Below are 14,732 nucleotides of genomic sequence, written 5' to 3' on the forward strand. Positions count from 1 at the left end.
AACGTCCTTCCTATCCCTTCACCTCCACCCGCCTCCCCTTTTCTCTGCAGCACTCTGCACTGAGCTCGCCCAGAGACATTCAGTCCTTGTGGCCGGTTCCTGGAAACAAGAGAGGAGTGAGTTTGAGTTTGGATTTTTTTTTCTCCTCTCCTTGCACAGCTCAGCTGAAAGGGCAGCCGCAGAGCCCCGGACTTGATTATATCCACATGAGTGCAAACATTTGTTTCTAATCCATTTTATATAAGAAACTTCCAGTGGTGCCGGATAAGTACATGCCTCGAGTTCCTCCGAAACCTTCTCAGATCACAGATCTAGAGATTTTACAGAATATGCCTCTCAATTTACCATTTATTTATGATTAAATACATCAGAAGTTTGATTTAATCCTTTGTTTGCTCTGTGATGAGAAATTCTTCAAACTATCTCAGTTTACCCAGTTTTTTTTTTAATGAACATCTTCCACTTTATAGCCTGGCTTTAATATTTTTATTTGGCAGCTGTATAACAAGCCTATTATTCTTCCTTTTAAACATACTCCTTGTCTCTCTTGACTTTTTTTTGTCTGTGAAGTCCCCCACACCCCTCCTCACAGCCCCATCAAAGGACCCGAGCTTGAGAAGGCCCCTTGTAAAGTTCAGAAAACAACAGTAAAAGATAATAACTGGGTCTCGTACAAAAAGGAAGAGAGGGAAGAAGGGGGAGAAACACAGCAGAGCGAGGTGTGAGTCAAAACATTGCCTTCTAATTCCACAAACACTTCATTCGTGACAAAAGGCAGCTTACACTTAATGTGACTTTTTATTGTTATTTCTTACAATGACTCCATTGAGTCTGCAGAGGCAACTTAAAAAAAACAAAAAACGGGGGGAAGATGAGTGCATAAAGTTGTGTTGCACATCTGCTTCTTTGATAGAAACATGGGAATAATTGATTTGTAATTAAACGCCTGTGGATGTGGCTGCTAATTTGGAGGCTTACATGCTTTTTCTCTGCATTTGACCCTAGCAGCTGTTCGTTGTTTGCAGTTGAAAAGGAAATGTTCAATCATTGTACCTCCAGCCAATTTTAATATGTGTCTACCTGTGTCATCAGCGTAATCATCGAAAACTCTCAGGGACCTAAACTTCCAGGAAAACTGCAAAGTTCTAGAAAACATTCTTCTCTTGTGACCCGATGCTGCACTCATACATGTAAATAATAAATGCAGCCAATGAGGCCAGGAAAAATGTTTGGACCATCCCTGCAATTTTTTGCCTTTTTTCACCAAAAGTAATATCCAGCTGATTTATTGTTCCCTTATTGTCTAATATAATTTCTCGGAGTTGCAAAACATCACAAAGTAATGATACTATTTCAGTTTGAATGACTGCATAAACACTGCAAAACTTGGCAAAAAGTAAAAGCCGAGGCACGTAGTTGGAGAATTCACGTCATTCGCTTTAAATATCATCGGTATCAGCACAAAGCTGCTCAGTTATCATTTTTTGCCTTCTAATTATTTCTTTTATAAATGTTGTGTAATGTATGTCACAAAAACCTCCTTTTTTTTTGTCTCCCTCCATTTTTTTTCTAATCATGCTCACCTGTTCCCTCAATCTCCCGTGTTTTACAGATGACCTTATCTCACTTTTTATTTCATTTCATTACTCTCTGGGGCTTCAAATGGGCATTTTGCTTTGCTTACCTACTTTCGGCTTATCTTCTCATCTCTGCAGCACTGTTTTCTCTCTTTTTCCTTTCCTCGCCTCCCTCCCCTCCAACCATCCGTTACCCTCTCTCTCTCGCTCGCTTAGCGCTGTCCATAAATTGTTCGGTATTTACAGTATGTGGCCAGACGCCAGGTTTCCATTAGGTGCTCTGTTCCCCGGAGACGGCGCCGGTGGCCTGGGATGTGTTACCTTTGGATGGAGGGCAGTAGGGAGGGTGAGGGGGGACAAGCTTGTGAGGAGAGAATAGGAAGTAAAAAGGAAAAAAAGAGGGGAAGGGAAAGAGATTTGAGCATGTATTTAAGGCAGAGTGAGAGAGGGTGATAGTGAGAAGGTCAAGTGAGGAAAAAGGAATGAGTGGAGAGATATAAAAAATAGAAAGCTCTGGGAAGAGAAGGTAGGAAGGTAGATGTAAATAGCTTTTGCACTTGTTGACAGTAACAAGGTTACCTTCTTTTTTAGAAAATTTGACTGGTGCTCAACAGGTGGTGCTTGAATGACTGGTGTTTAGTAATGAAGAGTTCAGTGGAACCTTGTTTTGTTGTGGAGACGAACAATATCTACATCACGGGGTGAGAGGATAGAGTTTTCTGCCTCCTAATGTGAATAAAAAGCCATATCTGGTTGGAATTTGTTTCCGTGCGTGGCACCGCGGCACTTCCAGCACAGCTGTTACTTTAAGATTGCTCCCTGTAAGCCCCATCCTAACCACTCACATTTGTGCCTCTGCAGTACGCACTGGATCTCCTTCGCTGTATCAAACCTCGACCCTTCAATTTGAATTTCATTTTGGGAAAGTGGATGAAGTTCTGGGGAACTAAATCTGGCAAGTAGTGCTGGTGATGAGCAACAGTTGCCCTGGTCCTGCCCAAATTTGTGGTTTAGTAGTGATGGAAGCTCTCCAGAGATGCAGAAGAAAATAACTTTGAGGAGGAGCTTGATCATGTTTAAATCTTTTATGGCTTTTTATTTCTATGTGCAGGATCAAGGAACATTTTGAATGCACTTTGCACTGGCTTTCAGTTGAATTTTACTCTCACATGTCACATCGCATTGTTGAGTTCAAAGAATTAAAAGTTTTCAGTATTCAGAGTGTTTTCTGCATTTAGATTATTTGTGAAATTCAGACCTGTGGCACTTGAACTGAAAACTGTTTAACTAGAGCCTGTCTGTTTATTTTAACAGTCAGTCTAAAGGTACAAATGAAAAATACATGTAGAAACAAGTTTGGTAGGGCCAGAGGTGCCACCAAGGAGGGGCCGGGGGGGCACTGGCCCCTCCTGGCAAGACTGTCCTATGTTGGTAATATTTTTAATAAACATGAGCACAAGAGAAGAAGGCATCCTACAATGAGTTGAAACATTAACCCTTTAAAACCGGTCGGAGCGGGCACGCTCTGTTTTGCGTAACTATTTTTAAATCCCTGTAGAACCGGAACTGCGTAAGCTAGCGCAATTATTTTTTTTTGCATATGAAACTGGAGGAGTTGTACTTATATCTTATGCCATCAGCTTGTCCTAGGTCACAGTTTCCTTCCACATAAAGCTTTGCAAAAATTGCATAAAAGGCGCTTGCAGGAACAAAAACGTATATAAAGCATAAAGTCATGTTTGACTTTATGCTTTTCTGAATAGTTGCTGGGATGCTTAGAACTCGAATTGCACTGCTGGAAATAGTTTATTTTGATGCACATGCTGTTTTCTTTGCAAATTTGCATCATAGGATTGTTTTTCGTTTTTCCTGCAGTATATAGAAATTGGTGTATCTTAAAAATAAAACTATGAAGACACTCAAAATAAATTCCCTGTTGTTGTAAACTATTTTTTGCAACTTTTTTGTATTTTAAGTTTTGAGGGATAAACCTCCTAAATTTCTCCAGGTAGAAATATATGCAAAAAAACCAAAAACGATTTTCATTTTTTTTGTAGTTTATTGCACTGTTTTGCAATTAATGTGGTTACTATGGACTTAATGCATACATATTATTAAAATATGGGCTATAACAGTTGTATTGATGTATAGCAACTTGAAATGCTCCCAGAAATGGCACTACAGCATGTAAAAATATAATATAAGCTCTGGCGGACTTGGTTCTATGGTAGGTCTTAAAGGGTTAACTTGTTTTTTTTTTTTTTACACACACAGACAGAAGGTTGGTGGCACAGCGTGTGCCACCCCAATATTTTTAGTGATCCTCATATGGCCACCCTTATGAAAAACAATCTGAAGGTGCCCCTGCTGGTGACAGCATCTTATGTCACCAGTACACAAAATAAGCTTAGAAGCAGAGGAGCTATTTCTGAACTACTGTGTGTAGATTTTACAGTATCCAGCTGTACTACATTGCATATGGACACATTGTTTGACTTCCTAAAAAAACAGGTTTCTCTCTTTCGTTCATGTGAATGTAATAAGACAAATCCAAATGTGGGAGGACAGAAAAGCAGTGCGATAGATAAAGACAGAAGTAAAACAGGAAGGAATGAGTGGGGGAAAGTGGATCTAAAAGGAGATGGGGGAAAAAAAAGAATGAGAGGAGATGCAGACCGAAAGAAGCATAAGAGGTGAAACATAAGGAAGAAAGAATTGGTAACGAAGAAAGAGACAGGAAGGCTTTAGAGGCTTTTGGATGAGGCTGTCTCCTTATCTGCTTTATCTCCTCCGGTTGTTCACTGCCGGACCCTCTCCCTCCCTTCCTCCCTCCTTCCATCTGTCAGACAGACAGCTGTTGGCAGACTCGCTCTGTTGTTGTTCACTCTGTCCAGAGTCTCCCCAATCCAAGCCCTCAGTTCCTCCATCTCTTTCCAAATATGCTTTTATATTTCTCTCCTCTCCACCCGACCCCTGTCAACAGTTTGGAAGAACTTGACATTCTTTGCGATTTACTCGTGTGGTCAGAAAGTTAAAAAGGTCTTCCTGTGGGTTACATGAGAACATCAGTGACATCAGTGTGCAATCAGAGTTTATTTGGTCTGTTGCACTTATTGTTGGCGATGTGTTTGTATTTGAGTGTATTATGTGAGTCTGAGCTTTATATTGGAATAAAGGACTAATGGTGAGCATTTATTAGAGTTTGGGCACTCTCGTCCTCTGCCAGTGAGATACATATATAGTTTGCTTGATTGCATGTTATTGTTTGGGTGATTGATTGCATTGAACCAGAGGTGTTTTAGTCAACATTTTGATTGGATTCCAGACTCTTCTAAATCTGCTTCAGCTAATACTAAGATTGCCTCTTTTTCTTCTTTAACTTCTCTTCGATTGCCTGTTCACTGATAAGTGTTATATGCAGAGTCTAGCATCAGGTCAATTAAACCTCTGGATGTTGATCTGGTCAGTGTCAAAGGGGGTTTATAATCACTTTCAGCTGCTTTGGTGTTAATGAAATTAGCAACAGGTGCACTAGAGGGGCAACAGTGAGACAGTCTCCGCAACAGGAATGGTTTTACAGTTGGAGGCCACTGATATTTTCTCCCTGCTCATCTTTTCTGAAAGCTTTTTTTTTTTTTTTTTTTTTTTAATATAGTCAATATAATAGTCAATGGTATTATGAGGTAGCATGAGGGGATACCTGGATCCCACTGGTGTGAATATGACAGACAAAAGAAACAGGAACAAACTTTGTGAGGATGGCCTGAGAGCCTGACGTCCTCAAGAGGGTGCTGTGCTCACAGCCTGGCATCGTGGCAAATGGCATTTGCCATAAAATACCAGAATAGGTGCGTGTACCGCTAGTGCCCCGTGCTTTTCACAGATCACCTTCACCTTGAGCACATGTGACAGGCGTAAAAGGGTCTGGAGAGGCTGTGGAGAACATTATACCGCCTGTAGCCTTGATCAGCATGACCAGTTTGGTGGTGGGTCAGTGATGGTCTGGGAAGGCATATCCATGGAGGAACGCACGGAGCTGTACAGTCTAGACAACGCATGAAATCCTTGGGCCCATTTTCAGATACACTAGTACACTGGGTCCTGGGTTCCTCCTGGTGCACTGGTGCATGGCAATGCCTGACCTCATGTGGTGAAAGTATGCAGGCAGTTCCTGGAGAATGAAAGAATTGCCACCATGCTTGCCAATGGAAAACCTCTGGGGCATTATGCTTCAGCCTAACTGATGCCACCAAGTTGGACTTTAGCCTTTCCAGGAGCCATGCAGACAAACACATGTTTGTATGTCCACGAAATGACATCTTTTTGTTCCTAACACATTACCCAATCCTGGGTATCTGAGGGAGGACACTCAGCAGAACAGAAGCAAGCCATCATGCTGTCATGTACAACAAATTGAAAACACAAGTTGTTGTTTTTTTGGCCACATCAATAGAATCTTCTCTTACTGTACCTTACTCACCAAATTTTTCTCCTCCCTGCAACTTGGTCCTCTTTCCCAAAATAAAATTCAACTTGAAAGATCGTCATTTTGACTCATTGTCAATTCCATCATTGAGACGTAAATGCAAGGGGATAGAAGAGTACTTTCACAACATGATAACAGCTGACAGCTTAAAACAGTCTAAAGATGAAACACTAAATATTTGTTGTATTACCTATACTAAAGAATTTATTTTTCAGCCTATCCCAGCTGTCGTAGGGCGAGAGGCGGGGTACACCCTGGACAGGTCGCCAGTCTGTCGCAGGGCTAACACAACCATTCACGCTCACATTCACTCCCGCATTCACACCTATGTGGCAATTTGGATTAATCAATTAACCTATCCCTGTACCCCGCCTCTCGCCCTATAACAGCTGGGATAGGCTCCAGTGCCCCCCGCGACCCTGAAAAGGATAAGTGGAAGCGAATGGATGGATGGATGGATGGAATTTATTTTTCATTCCTTGAACATTTATAACAAAAGGTTTGTTATTAGTGTGTGAGGTATTTTATTTTGAAAGTCATTTGGGATAAAGAGAACATGCCTTGGTTTCGGTAACTTGTTAGAGAGCTGCATTATTAAACTACATTTGTAACTATTTACCCCCTCCCCCCCAAAAAACAAAAAACATTGTATTACTTCATTCCCTCGTTCCAGGTCCGCTGGTCAGATGTGGGTGGGATGGAAGAAGTGAAGCTAAAACTGAAGCAGGCAGTGGAGTGGCCCCTGAAGCACCCAGAGGCCTTCACCCGCATGGGGATCCAGCCACCTAAAGGCGTTCTTCTCTATGGGCCTCCGGGCTGCTCGAAGACCATGATTGCCAAGGCTCTGGCTAATGAAAGTGGGCTCAACTTTCTGGCTATTAAAGTGAGTTTCCTCCATGAAATCTTAAGAATAATCCTTTGCTATCTTTCTTTAGATGAGATTTAATAGAGAATTTTGCTTTTCTGTTATGCAATGGATGATGAGTTGAAATCAAAAAAGGCACTGGGCCAAAGCTTGCTGTTTTTTCCAAACTTTCATACATAAATATGAACAAATAATGTTTTACAGATGTGCCTGTTCATATCATATTCTTGGTTGAGTGCTCTGCCAAAACACTGCATATGACTCAGCCATTAGTTAGATGATGGGTGATTTGTTGAGTCAATCTCAACTCCCAGTCCAAGCCTTTTTAGCGGAACCTCAGTAACAGCAGTGTTTATGTACGTTGCATTGTCATTCCCTCAGAAACCAACTGGAAGAACTTAGTGAAATTACCTCCCTTTAACGTGCATGTGTTGAACAGTTGTGTTTCACATCTTCACTGAAATTTAAAGATGTTTGCACCAAGTTACCTGCTTCACAACTCCACGTTTTTAGCATAGATTGTATACAAAAAAAAGAAATTACTACAATGAAATCAATCAGTCGTATCATATTTGTTTTTTGGAGGTAGATGTTGCCCTATTTAGACAAGAAGGTTAGTGCTAAGTTATTAGCTAATGTGTAGATCACTCCTTCATCCAAAGACTGTACTGGTGCGTTGCATAGACACAGATACCAGCTAATAAGTGACATGCAAGAAGCAAATACTAAAATTTCAATCACCAAAACAATGAGCACAAACTAGTAAAATGGGCTCTTAGTACCATTAAACACACACGGGGCCATATGATTTGTCAGATAATTGCATTAAAAGGAAACCACAAACGCAGATGGGAACTCCACTTAACTGACATTTATCTCTAGTCTGTCAGTGAGATGTAAGAGTTAAATGAACACTGAGATATCATTTGTGTTGAAGTAGCAGTGGTGATGTTTCCCTAATGACCTGAAGGCAGATTGGCGGGCCAGCTTCCTCTGCACAGAGCTTCCTTGCTTGCCCTTTGACCCCGTGTTTATCCTCTTTCATTCATCACTCCATCTTCTCTGCCACGTTAGCCTCGCTGCCCTCCAAGCACGGTTGACAGAGATTGATTGATCAGCTTGCTGAATTGTTATCAGTGAATATTTTTAAAGAATGTTGCCATGAAGACAAGAAGCCAAGACAGAAGCTCTCAAGTGGCACCATTAAGCCAGGAGCAAATCTAGATGTGAACTGCAACGTCTTTACCTGAATCAAATCCTGTCGCAAACCTCTGGGATCGACGGAAGGCAGTGCTCCTTTTGGCATGATGTTGGGGTCGAGGATACAACGTTTATGGCAGTTGGTGAAAAACAAAGGGTAGCACTGTAGAAACCAAAAATGTTGTTACACTTACTCTAAAAACAAATATCCCCCTGAAAATTACAAAACGTGCTGTTTCCTAATTACAATAATCAGGTTCAATGTGCAATAGCATTTTAATGGAGCAAATATAATCCAGAGGAATACGAGTTGTTTAATGTCTGTGCACGCACATTAGTCCTGGTGACTATTTCTAGCATTTGATACAAAGTTACTGCTTTTTTTTTTTTTTTAAAGAGTTTTATTATAATCTTGTGCTGCAAGTTTCAAGTCGTCACAAAAAGAATCAGTGAGAAGGGTAAAAACATCCTGTCCCTCCTGCTGAAAGCCACTCTCACCATCTGAAATAACACTATCAGGTTTTTCCAGAGTAGCGGTTGCTTTGACATAGATACTTTATCCAGATTTAAATGTGGATACTTTAAGGCTCAGTCTGTTTCCTCTGTGTGAAAAGCCCTATTATCATCTTGTCAATTTTAGTTTCCTCTCGCTGCAGCCACTCAAATACACTCAAATCCACAGATGCATACGTGCACACTAACACACACATACGGAGACTGCTCATATCTCTACATTGTCAATGGTTTTAAACTCACCATGTCCACCCTTTGGCTCTACAACAGAGAGTGAGGAACCAGGGATTAATGAGTCAACCTCCTCACTTACTGCAGGAGACAAAGGGGCTGGGAGTTAAGTGTCGTCTCCTCGGTGAGCCCAGAGGCGTTGAAAGGGTGGATTGCAGTGGAGGAAGTTCTTCTGAGGTTTGAGTGGATGTTTATCTGCTCTGAGCAAGGGAGATATGAGGGAGAAAAGGACTAGGAAGTTAAGAAGAAGAGAGAGAACTGGAGGTTTATTTTGTAGTAATTTGAGTAAAATTTGTCATAATAGCAGTTTAAGTAGAATTAAATGAAGTGAGTACATTTTTTTGCGTCCACAATTCCCTCATCCACAATGAAATGCCGGAAATGGCTTAATCGCCTCCTATTTTGTCAGGAAATAACAAGCGTATGCTTTCCAGTAATTATCTATTTAAACAAGCAGGTTGTTTGTTATGCCAAACGTCTCTCTGATCGATGCTCTTCAATAGCATACTGACATTGAACGCGTCAGTGAGATGCTTTCCTAGTACAGTATTAGTTGATTTGCTGCTGCAGAGCATTTAAACATATCTTAAGTATATTCCATGCTTCTTGTAAAAACCCAGATGTAACTGTCCAAGCTGTGAGGGAAAACTCAAGAAACCATTTTCAAACATCTCTGGTTTTAGGCTGACAGGAGGCCAAAAATGAAGAGGGGAAAAAAGTATCCTCTCAAACATAACCGGCAGAGTGTGGATGTGGTCTTAGTAGCAGTGGTATCTGGAGGAATTAGTGTCTTCCAGTTGGAAGAAACTGCAACTAAATGGAAATAAAATGCTCATTTATCACTGTCAGCAAGGCTGGGTAAAAACCTTGACAAATTTGGCTGCTGTCCTGCACACAGTTTTGATCTGGCTGAGCCAATGCAGTGTTTGGTTTTGGTTACAAACCTTAAATTTTATCTGTGAGAATGAGCCCGAGATTTAATTTGGTAGGTTGTGATGCCAGCTACAGTTATCGTGGCGTTCATAGTAGGTACTGGTAGCACTATTGTACTAACAGTAACAAGGGAGGCCGCAGCAGCAAACAGTACTGTTTATTTGCCAAGTGAACCACAGGTGTTGCATAAAGCAGTACACAGTGTCCAGTAAATATCGAAAGAGTACTGTGGAGGTACGCACTCACACACACGTGCACGCACTGCTGTAATCTGTAACATTCTTACGCTGTATTATCATTGTTTGTTTTTCACCGGGCTCTTTGTAGCCTGCAAAAGATGTGACAAAGAAGCAGCTGCTGTGTGGTCACAGTTTAAACAGCTATGCTAACAGGACTGCCTCCAGATGAAGCTTCAGGATAAAAAAGGAATGATTAGTCATAAAGGTGCTAGTAATTAAGGCAAATGAATTCTTTCTGGACAGAATAAAATCCACATCAAAGTGTTTTGAGTATTAGTTAATATAATTTAGCATTTCAGGTTGTAAATATGTCACGTTTTAGACTAGCTTGAATAACTTTAAATCGCTTTAAACTTTTCTTTCAGGGCCCAGAATTACTGAGTAAATATGTTGGGGAGTCTGAACGAGCTGTGAGAGAGGTATGTGCATTTAACATCCTTGTTTTTTATCATTTACATATACGTATATATATAAGTTGTGTAAGCAGAAAGTTATGCAAACTGAGTTGATTTCCTGGCCTCTTTATTTCCTCCGTCCATGCTCTGGATATTTTTGGTTGTTTACGCAATGAAAGGATGACCTGAGATGTAATTCATGGCATTAATGAGTGTTGTATTTCCTCTGTATGTTTGTGCGCACTTCTGGTTGGGAGTGATTCACAAGTCCGGTTAAACATTTGTCCTGTTTTCCTCTTTTCTATTGTTGCTGACGCTGCTCGCAGGTGTTTCGGAAGGCGAGGGCCGTCGCTCCCTCCATCGTCTTCTTTGACGAGATTGATGCTCTCGCAAGTGAAAGAGGAAGGTACAGTATGTTCTTTTCATAGTCTTCGTACATAATAATCCCCCCCCCCCCCCCCCCCCCCCCCTTTCCTCCTCTGCTCTGTTCATTCCTTGTCCAGTCATGATGATGCACAATCATCACTGTGGTCGGCTTTAGTTCACCAGCCTTAATCTTTGACCCCCCGCAGATCTCACAGTTAATTCATATGAGGGTTAGTGCAAACATCCCAGGAAGTCTGCATGACTGCACTATCCAAGCCAGCCACTCAGTTCTCGTCGTGTCTCCTCAAACTTCTGCGGCTTTTCACTCCCGGTGAACACAGAACACAGTCTTGTCTGGAGGAGCTTTAGTGGGATGGCACTGGGAACATCTGTGGCTTAAAGGAAAGAGGACGAGGGGGAGGGAGGGGGGGCGGACAGAGGACACAGGCCGGAGGCGCACAAACACTTCATTGTGCCCTTCCACAGCAGATGGGGAAGGCCAAATATGCAGCAAGCTTCCTGGTTAAACCAACCGATGAAACTAAGTTGTAGGAAGGAGCAGAGAAAGGCCAATGGGCAGTCTTTGTAACCTTTGTGAGTGGGCCCTTTGTCAAAGCATCACATTCTGCTTCTAAGACAAAACATATTTTGATAACTGTACTTTTGTTAACGGGCTTCCGCTCATGAGATGTTGAATTTTTAACATCTTATATTCCCTTGACCTTAGTCTTAGACTTGATAAGCTAGGCCTTTCACTAGGCTGAGCTTTAGAGCTTGTGACTTATAATGCAGTCTTGGCTCTTGCGCTGCAATCAGCATACAGGATATACTATTGCAACTTTGATTCATCCATTTGCCAGCGGGACTGACGAGCATTTTGGCTCTTATGATATGATTGAGCCTGGCTTTCTCATTATCTCCATGTCCAATTTTGTGATTGATCTCAACGAGAACCAACTGTGAGGTGGCAACGATCGACGTTTGCCTGGATGTGTGCCTTGAGCCCACTCACTGTTTTAAAAATGCACTTAGCGCTGATCTGTAAAGGTTATTTATTGGTGTTCACTTCCTGCCATGTTTAATCAATGAAGTGCCTCGCGCATGCCGGCAAGAATTTAAAACTGTTGACACAACCAGACAGTCTCTGCCGGATTGTGAGCCCGTGCGTGTGTGAGAGATTGCGTTTTTCTTTTCGAGGCAGGACAAACACCTGTAAATCTGTCAGCCTACCTGCCACGAGTCTAAACTGGTGAAATGAAATGAAGAAAATTGAAGAAAGACGGAAACAGAGGCCAAATTTGAGAAGCAGAGAGTGATTGGTTTTACTTCTGATAAGTTTTTTTCCACATAATAGCACCTTTTAATGCTTTCCTTTTTATTTCTGTTTTCCTTTTTTTTTCTCTGTTTTGTTTTTATCGTCCCATCCTCAGCTTGTTTTTTGTTCAGTTTCTCTTTTTCTCCTCCTCATGACTTTTTTCTGTTTATTTTCCCATGATAACTTTTCTCATCTTGCGCCTTTGCTACTTTTCTCTTCAAGCTGCCATCCCAATTCATTGCAGCTTCCTTGGCATCTCCCCTCGCCCAAACTTTGTCTCTCCCCCTTCCCCCCACCCCCTTTTCTGTCTCCCTTCATATCTCAGTGACAGAGCTCTTTTGTGTTCCTCTGCAGCCTTGTCTGTGCTAATGACGTCTGGCACTTCCGCTGGCCCTGTCAACAGAGACTGTGTGTGTGTGTTTGAGCTTGGAGGGATAGCTGTCTGCACTGTGTTATGGAAAATAACCACCTTGTTATGCAGTGACTAATGCAACGATGAGCTTTTTTTGTTTTTTACGATACAGCTGTCGATTTGCTATTATGCAGTTCTTCTGTCCCACTGTTGCAATGGACGAAGTGGTCCGTCACTGCAATGTATAAAGTTTTGTTTGGTAAAAACTGTTCCTGGATGTTCAGGTAGCCTCAGATGGCTGACCTTACTCATTCACTGACCCCTTTAACATTTGGAAGCTGCTCAATCTTTAAATTTTGCTCCATTTAGGTGAAAGGGAACAGCCTGTCTTTCCTTCTTTTACCCTTCTCTGACTCATTTTCAGTAGAGCATCTCAATACTTTGGTTTACCTTTGAATTACATGAAATATTTGCATAGATCGGCTTTCGCTTCTTCATCACATTGACTTCAGGTGAGGCAAGATATTCACAAGTCCAAACAAAGAGACGTATTTAACAACCATAGAAGAGCTGCTTTATTATAGAGGGATTGCCTGTTTTCTGCTGCCTTGTTTTGAGTTCAGTTTAATACGTCATTGGCAAGAGAGCTCGCTTTTGCTGCCAGTTTTTTTGAAAGAAGTATTGTGCTAATGAAAGTGTCTGCTTGCCGAATGTCAAATGTTCCCTTCAAGTACTCAAGAACTGGCAAATTTTCCTGATTATGTAGAATTGTAAATATTGTGATGGATGATAAAGTTTTTCAGCATGTGTTGTACCGCACTCCTGAGAGAAAAAGGATGAATTCTTCTACATATCTGGATCATTTATCTTCCCATTCATCCATCACGCATGTAACTTCATTATCCCTTATCCTTTACTCTCATTGCTCCGAGTATTTCTTTTCTGTGCATTTCCTCCTTTCCACGTTCATACCTTTACAGGTCATGGTGTTCTTCCTCCCTTCCCATCCATCATTTAGCTGTACTTCACTTAACACTCAGTAATTCAATAATTAAGTTTTTCACCCGATTCGAGGTAATTTATATACGTCCTTTCCTGTCTCCGTTATCCATTTAATCATCCAGCCACACATCGCTTTCTTCTCTCTTTTCCATCTTCTTTCGCTCATCTATCTTCTGTGCTTCTCCATGCCTTCAGCTCCTCTGGTTCCAGTGGTGTGGGGGACCGGGTCCTGGCTCAGCTCCTGACAGAGATGGACGGCATCGAGCAGCTCAGAGACGTCACCGTTCTGGCTGCCACCAACCGGCCTGACATGATCGATAAGGTAAACAGACGCCGGCTCTCTGTCTTCATCTCTCCATCCTCCTCTTTGGTCCATGATTGATAAGCTTGAGGAGATGTTTAGTTTGTCTCCCTTGTCTACTCCTCTCCCTCCCTTACTTTGTTGTACGTGATTGATAAGGTTAAAGGCCGCTTGCCCCGCTCCGTCTTCTGTGACTTGCTCTTCGGATGCTGATGCCATTAGTACGTCGTGGTGCACTTTATATGGTTTCAGTTGCATCCATAATAAATTGTTCTAAGTAACTCAATCTACCTTCATGCTTCTACCCTTTTAGTTTACTTTAGTGGAATAACTGCTGCCAAAGCATTTTTTTTGTCCTCTTTCTGACCCAAACCAATTCACATATCTGATTAGAAATTAGGCTGTAATATGATGAGGTCATCAAATATAATAAATTCTTCGTTTCATTTTAGCCTCCGGGGATTGGGAGCATTAGTGATTGGGAGCTCAAGCCAAGCCGCTAAACATCTACAACCACTTTACCTTTACGTTTAATTTGCTTCATTTAAAACTCAGTAAAGGTCAAACATTTGTCTCATTGTCATTTCTACTTCCTCTCCTTGACAATTTGAAGATCATACTCCCGTCTTTTCTCCCTTAGCCTCCCTCTGTTTTTATCTCCTCCTTTCTCTTTTCTCCACAAAACCTGTGTTTGGTATCCACCCATCTCTGTTTTAATGAAATTTCCTGAGTGCTGATCAAAGACTGAGCCTGTGCCTTGTCAAGAAGGACACAGGAAAGGAGAATGTCGCCGTGCTCTGTAAGCTTCTGCACAGGCAGCCCTTTCTCAGTTTTTCTTCTGCTTTTTTTGCGGTAGGGTGTCCTCCGATATTGAGTTTAAAAAATACTTTGATGTTACACATTTTAAAAGACGGTATCACGTCCTAATTTAACATGGCAAGCATTAAAATATTGCTG

At 41.6% G+C, this 14,732-nt stretch overlaps 1 protein-coding gene across 1 annotated transcript in view; it reads left to right on the forward strand.

Annotated features, from left to right (window-relative positions):
* Positions 1-14,732, forward strand: part of afg2a (AAA ATPase AFG2A) — a 110,408-nt gene that overhangs the window by 26,158 nt on the left and 69,518 nt on the right. The window contains exons 12-15 of the mRNA XM_085469735.1: positions 6,737-6,946; positions 10,410-10,463; positions 10,766-10,845; positions 13,670-13,796. Of these exons, the coding sequence (XP_085325861.1) occupies positions 6,737-6,946; positions 10,410-10,463; positions 10,766-10,845; positions 13,670-13,796 (471 nt within the window). The remainder of the gene's footprint in view (positions 1-6,736; positions 6,947-10,409; positions 10,464-10,765; positions 10,846-13,669; positions 13,797-14,732) is intronic.

This window comes from Copadichromis virginalis, linkage group LG2, assembly GCF_057382275.1.
Source record: "Copadichromis virginalis isolate Kocher_CV1m ecotype Utaka linkage group LG2, C_Virginalis_male_GT1.1, whole genome shotgun sequence".
NCBI lineage: Eukaryota > Metazoa > Chordata > Actinopteri > Cichliformes > Cichlidae > Copadichromis > Copadichromis virginalis.